The sequence below is a fragment of the Halyomorpha halys genome, unplaced genomic scaffold (genome assembly GCF_000696795.3).
Source record: "Halyomorpha halys isolate HHAL.00 unplaced genomic scaffold, Hhal_1.1 Scaffold1035.1, whole genome shotgun sequence".
In the NCBI taxonomy this organism is placed as follows: Eukaryota; Metazoa; Arthropoda; class Insecta; order Hemiptera; family Pentatomidae; genus Halyomorpha; species Halyomorpha halys.
This window is the reverse complement of record NW_027107491.1, coordinates 884,940-892,260: the sequence shown is the minus strand read 5'-3', so window position 1 is coordinate 892,260 and position 7,321 is coordinate 884,940. Positions and strand designations below refer to the sequence as shown.

At 28.2% G+C, this 7,321-nt stretch overlaps 1 protein-coding gene across 3 annotated transcripts in view; it reads right to left on the bottom strand.

Annotated features, from left to right (window-relative positions):
* Window positions 1-2,422: 2,422 nt before the first annotated feature.
* The window catches only part of LOC106687971 (dynein assembly factor with WD repeat domains 1), a 7,543-nt gene continuing 2,644 nt past the window's right edge, over window positions 2,423-7,321 (bottom strand). For 2 of the 3 annotated variants that reach the window (XM_014432183.2, XM_014432184.2), the window contains exons 4-9: window positions 6,428-6,547; window positions 5,377-5,561; window positions 5,139-5,268; window positions 4,886-5,042; window positions 4,473-4,613; window positions 2,423-2,727 (exon numbers count right to left, since the gene is read on the bottom strand). In XM_014432183.2, the coding sequence (XP_014287669.1) occupies window positions 2,473-2,727; window positions 4,473-4,613; window positions 4,886-5,042; window positions 5,139-5,268; window positions 5,377-5,561; window positions 6,428-6,547 (988 nt within the window). In that variant the 3' untranslated portion in view covers window positions 2,423-2,472. The remainder of the gene's footprint in view (window positions 2,728-4,472; window positions 4,614-4,885; window positions 5,043-5,138; window positions 5,269-5,376; window positions 5,562-6,427; window positions 6,548-7,321) is intronic. The other variant, XM_067045862.1, reaches the window with a different exon arrangement.

The window sequence follows — 7,321 nt, the reverse complement described above, 5'->3', positions numbered from 1 at the left end:
TATACTTCATCGATTTTTCGTTTATATCCCAAAAACGAGAGAAAAACATTGTTCTTTTCTTCAAATTTGAAGCATATTAAATTTGCTACCTAAGTGAATTATGTACATTTTTTTTCTAAATCCCGTGCTTTCTGAGATTTTATATATATACTATTTTACAGTGTTCAGTAACATCAGTACATTGCGGGTGAAAAAGTCCCAGAGGTTTGCGCCTATGGTAACAGCCATATATGTTATAAGTGTTTTCATATACCTTCAAAAATATCAAAGTAATTTCTCAATGAATGAATGTGTATAACATACCTATATTGCTTTTATTAAAAACCCCGTTCTTTGTACCCCAGCCAGTGGCTCCTGAGCCAATATTGTAATCCCAACCTTCAGTGGAGCCAGCCCAACCCCTTATAATGCCATGTGGCAAAGGAAGGGCACTAAATACGTTTGTATATATTTAGATATCTATTAATTCTGTTATTTATCTGTTTAATAAAGGAGATAAGAAAAAAAACGCTCACTACTAATTTATTTATTAGTGTAATAACTTTTGTTGATTAATCAATTTAAATTATAAAAGAAAAATATAAGAAAATAACATGTGGATATAAATTAAGAAATTATTATTTTTTTTTAGGGAGAAACTATCAGGTACGAAATTTCATGTTGAAGCCAAACTGTCCAAACTGCCAAAACTTTGTGGCATATTACTAGGAAATGATTATTTTCGACTACAGGGTTGAACAATCAGGACAATCAGAATGCAAAGTTTTATACTGGCCTATTTTTACCCATAAATTTCTTTTCTACTATCAACTCCCATGATGTGAAACCACCAAGGAGTCTTGAATGCAAGATATATACATATATATATATATATACTGGAAGATGTTGATTGACCGTGTGGAAAGATGAAAGGAATATGGTCCGGGTGCGGTCAAAAAAACTCAAATAGTAGAATTATACTATTTTAATGAGCCAACGTTTCGCCCCACGTTGCAGGGCTTCGTCAGGGCTATTTTGACGGCAGTCAAAACAAAAAAAAAAATGAAATTTTTCAAAAATTGAATTTTTTTTTTTTTGTTTTGACTGCCGTCAAAATAGCCCTGACGAAGCCCTGCAACGTGGGGCGAAACGTTGGCTCATTAAAATAGTATAATTCTACTATTTGAGTTTTTTTGACCGCACCCGGACCATATTCCTTTCAACATATATATATATTTTATTTTGTATAATCTCATGCTGCCATACGCTAGGGAAAATAAGTTTTGTATCAGTCTCTGTTACTCAAGAAATATGTTCTAAAGTAGAAGACATTCTGCTACCATAAGAAACAGATATCCCTAATATTGAAAGCTTTTCTTTCAATAATAAAAAATACTTTCATTTTTCTTTTCTAGCAAGTTGTAATTAAAATATTATCAGCACTAAGGTAAAAATGATCTAATTAATGAATTATTATATTGTTCTTTTTTAAGTTTTAAGAGACATTGCAAGATTACAAAGCAAAACCCAAACCAAACCAGTTGTCAATAACTGAGAAGAATTTGGGTACTATTCAGAGATCAGTCAAGTTGATTCACAAAACTACACGAATTAATTCAAATAACTTTTTGGTTAGTTGTTTAGCTAATGATTGATTAAAAAATAAATGAAATTATTCAATCATGTGTGCTTACTGGTGTTACTCCATTTTCTTAAACAAAAAAAGAAAAACTTAACTCTTTAGTAAATATGATGTTTCTAACTCATTTTCTTTATGATATTAGATTTCCATACTGAAGCACTCGTGCTTCCGGGACGGGATAAAACAGTTTTAACTCCATCAGAAATGAACAAACCCTTTGAAAAGGAAATCAAAGATAAATGGCAATCTTTGTGGAATGAAAGCTTAAGGAGTAAACTGAAAATTATTAAAAAGGATGTCAAGCCCAGGGGTACCTCCAGCCGTAAATGACGTAGAGAGAAGGTCGTACTGACCAGGCTAAGAATAGGTCACAGGAGGCTCACCCACTCCTATCTTATTTCATATGAAAAGCCCTCAAACTGCCAGTATTGCAACAATAATTTGACAATTAGCCATACTTTCCAAGAATGGCGATTTTCACATCACACCTCAATATCTTAGGAGTATATCCAGATATTTCAAAAACCATCGGAGACAATGACAATAGAATTAGTGTTTCAGCTTTTAAAATCAAAAAGTTTACTGACAAAAATATAATATTGAACAGAAAAATAAATAATAATCAAATTTAAAAAAATAATAATAAATAAATAAAATTAAACAAATGTAAGCAAAATTAAATAAGACATAAATGGAGTTGGTGACCAATAATGTATTCCACTACTAAACAAAAACAAACAAATAAGCAATAACTAGGGTCAAGACATTTTAAATATCAATAGTAAAAAAATAATTAACACATAAGTTTCTGAAAAATTGTATTAAATATCTTTTTCAGTCATAGCAATTATTTAAAGAGAATCATTAGGGTTAAATATTGTTCCATACTGATCACAACAACTAGGAGAACGTTTAAAAATTTGACTAGTACAATCTTTGGAAGCAGTAACAAGAATTGACCCATCATATGAGATGGCACAATCATAAACTTCATCTTTATGGTATGTAAGAATTTGAGCACAAACACCAGTATTCCAATTCCACAATCTTACGGTACCATCAGAAGAAGATGTAATTACAAAACTTCCACCAGGAGTAAAAGTGACCTGGAAAAAAAAGAAAAATTATAAACTATAATCTCTTCATTTCATGATTAATTACAACTTAACAATTTTCAGAGATGCTATATTTATATCAGAGCTAATTTAAAAAACAAAATATAATTCCTATTTCTTTATATATTATTAATATTATTGCTGGCTTACTATCAAAACCTTGTGTTTAAATTCTCAAAGGTTTTGTTTGATTTAAATTAAATGTTTCTTAGCTTGTACATTCCCTAGAAAAACCACCTTTATCAATGTCACAACTAGACCTAGGTTTGACGTGGGAATAGGTAGTCTTACCAAGGAATGTACAAGTTAAGAAACATTTAATTTAAACAGTAACACAAAGCCTTACAACTTAAAAAATCAAATTTAGGAGGCCTTGATTGTAACAAATGCAATTTTTTTTTATACTTTATAAATAGTTGTTATGGGTTTCATTTATTGATACTTGTATTAATATTATTTTTTTAATGCAAAAATGTAGGCCATTAATTTAACATTTATTCCAGATAATCTTAATTTTGATTTTTTTTTTCTTCTGCCGAATCAGCACTCCCTCTATACTATATTTTCACAAAAGTGTCATCCAATACCAGATGTTATGTAAAGCAGAAAAAATGTAGCCCAATTTCATAACTATAGCATTAAATATACACTGTTTCATTTTGTAACTTAACTTTTCACAAGACGTGGCTGCTATCTACAATATAAAGTTTAAAATACTTTATGTGTAGTGATGGTAGAATTATATGGTTATTGTCAAAAGATTTAATGGGCATCATGCTCCATCTGATAACATCTGAAATTCTGTAAAAATTAAAAATTAAAAATTCCTTACATTCTCGCCTTCGAGACATTTTCGAAAAAAAATTATAATTTAGGTCATTATAACTCATATATTATATTAAATCATGGTTTTGGGGTAACTGGTCCTTGTATTTTTCCAGGAATACTGTTTTAACACTAACCTGTATGCATATATTATGTCCTTTCAGGAGTCCTTATTACTATTAAAATGTTTATTGTATGCAAGAAATAAATAAAAAATTCTATATACCTATTTATTATTATTTTGAAAATAATATGTATTGCCATAAGAAATAGTATGTTATGTATTTTCCCCAGTTGGGGTGGGTTTTTAAAAGTAGATCTTTAAAAGAACCTCCTCATGTCCTCTCAAAACAAAAGTGAGTCCACGCCACTGTGTGCTGTAAAAACTGGTCTCTTTTACCAGGTTATTAATAATAAGTATTTAAAACATCACATGAGAGATTACAGCACTAGAATTATTTCTCAATGATCCAGGTGTTTTTAAACATTTAACCCATTCTTTATAGTATTAACTCGCTTGGTTTACATCATCACTAATAATATCTAGTATCTCAACGATTTCTATCAAGCTGATAATCAGTTGATTATTATTATTAAAAATTAACTATCAGTTGATAGTTATTTGGGTCTAGTAGACAGGCAGAAGGAAAATATCATTTTAAAATAGCTTGTATAAAATTGAGAGAGGAACTTCATGAAAATCAGATTCAAACAAGAATTCTATTTCAAAACAATTTTAAAGAACTACTTCTACTTTTAGTCATACGGTTTTGTAAGCCATCACAGTCTAATGACCTAAATAATTATAATGAATTATATAATATAATTATAATGAAGTAAAAAAGTAATTATTTTAAATTTGTATTAATTTATACCACAGTTAATGAGATAACAGCAGTTATTGAACTTACTTTTGAAAGTTCTTTGGTATGTCCTGAGAGTACTGAAGTAGGTTTTCCACTGTCGTGAGAGAGATCAAATACTTTTGCTAACCCATCAGAACATGCTGTTGCAAACCTCCTTCCAGTTTTATCAAAATCAACATAAACGACCTATGAAAAAATTAATTCATTCAATAAAACTGTTTCTTTTTTTTTTTTTTTTTGTTTATTAATTTCAATAATGAATCTTTGTAATCAACCAAGCAAATAAAATTTATCCCCTCAAATTTGAGGTTTCACTTTTCACGAAACATAGCATTCAAAAATATTCGTTTATATTTGGTACCTATGTCAAAGTAAATTATAAATAAACTTCTAACAATTAAATCTACTAGATTTAATTCAATAAATCTATGTTAGCTGATGTAATAAGATATGAATACCTCATCGTCATGTGTCAATGTTAAAAGACATTTCTGAATTCGTACATCCCAAACCCTGGCTGTTTTATCAACAGAGCCACTACCAACTAATGTGCTCTCAAAATTTAAACAGCAATTACTTATTTCTGCTTTATGATCTTCAAAAGCCACTACTTTTCTGTGAATAAAATATAAATATCATGTATTAAATTCCTGTTAACGTTACATTAATTTTAAAAAACTTGGATCAAATATTTGAATTTGATAAACTTACTTGTGAGTTCTTTTATCCCAAAGAAAGACATTACTGTCAAAAGATCCGGTTAACACAGTATTTCCATCATTACTAAACTGGAGTGAAATGATCGTATCCCTATGATCATCGATAGACCACAGCTCCTTCCCTTAATGAAAAAATATTTAAATCTCTATAATAGAAAAAAAATCAATTAGTATTAAAGTATTGTTTAAAGAAATTCAAGTTTCCACCAAACTGCTTCAAAGAAAAGTACCTGATTCAAAGTCAAAAATTTTTGCTGTCTTATCCATAGATGCAGTTCCCACGAGATTATCAATTGGATCATATTTAGCAACTAATACTTCATCTTTATGACCAAACAGTGTTAATAACCGTTTTCCAGTTTCAGCATCCCAAATGCAGGCTGTTCGATCAAAACTAGCAGTCATGATACGATCCCTAAAAATTCAGCCGATACTTAACAACAATTCTATGTCTTATTTATTGAAACTACTAAATTAATGTTATTATTTAGTTTAAAAACATGTCACCACTAAATTATAACTATTTTGCTTCACCACATAAATAAATTATAGTCTCATCAAGTTTTTCTGTAATAACATTAATACAATACAAGTAAATAAAATAATAATGTATTAATTATAATGTCAGAAATTTGAAAAGAACTTAAATTCCACAATGAATAGAAGGATCAATGCCTATACAATTTAATGAATATTATTCATTTTGGGATTGACCATGTGCAACCATCTTAAAGTCTTAAAAATCTAAGTTATTCACTTGATTTAGTGAATGACAACAATTTCTTCCTTATTACAATATAATAGTTTATTTCATATTACACAGCAACGTTTCTAAGTACTAAGTTATTCAGTACCATTGGACCAATCAGCAACTTTTTTTTTTTTTGATTTTTTTTTTTAAGATATTAGAGTAGTTTCTAAATTATGATTGTTCAAAACTTGTAATGTGACAAAATCCTTTTTATGATTTTATTTTTTTCAGAATCTGACCTTGAAGAAAGAATAAAAAAAAAAACCTTGAGGATTGGAAAATTTTCAAAAAGTCAAGAATCATATTTTCATTAATAAATAAAATTAATAAGGTTTACTAAAATTATGATTTAAAAAAATAGCATTTAATACACTACAATATTTCAAACCTTAACAAATTGTTTCAAATACTTTTAAATTTGTCAACTAAACTCGATTATACCACCACCTTTTTATTAAAAAAAATAATAATTAACAAAAAAACATTTTAGTATTTAATACACATTATTACATTGAGATGTCTAAACTTACCCATAAGGGTTATTAAAAGAAACACCATAAATAATTCCTGTATGAGAAAGATTCAATAAAACATCTCCAGTTTCAGTGTCACATACTTTGCAAGTCTCATCAAAACTTCCAGTAATACACCTACAAATTAACAGTATTCTAAAAATAAAAAGCTGCTAGTCTGAAATCAGATCTCAAAAAGAAAACTAAATTAAAAAGAGCCCAAGTAATAGTTAAAGTTTATACAATTTATATACATAGTATAAATCAATATTTATTGGTCATGCAGTAAGGTAAGTTAAGAACTTTTTAACATTTATGTAGGCATCATACTACTTGTACCTGAGCACTTTTCTCCTTTGAAGCTGTCCCTTTATAGCTAATTTTTTAGCTATCAACTTGGGTAATATATAATATATACATGAATTTACCCTAAACTGATCAGTGTCATTTTAAAATAAATACAAATTTTAACTCTACATTTTTACAACCATAGCTTTGTGTGAATCAATAATACCTATTTGCTTATAGAAATAATCTCTTTAGATCCTAAATCTTAAAAAATTAAAAATATATCATAATTTCTTCTCCACATTTACCAATCTATATATTCTAATTTAAGGTGTAATACCTTATCAATCTGATCTAAAGGCCTGATGGTTTCCATGTTAAAATATTATAATACATTAAAATACATTCTAATAACGTTTTGGCCCAACTAAAGGAGAACATAGTAAATTTATCATATTTTGAAAACAAATATTTAATATTATATTTAATTAATCCCACTTACAGTAGCCAAATGTATGGATATATATATATATATAGTTTTTTTTTCAGTATACTTATGCAACTTAATATACTTATAATACTTGATATATTATCATCAGATTAAATGATTTCATCTATAATAAT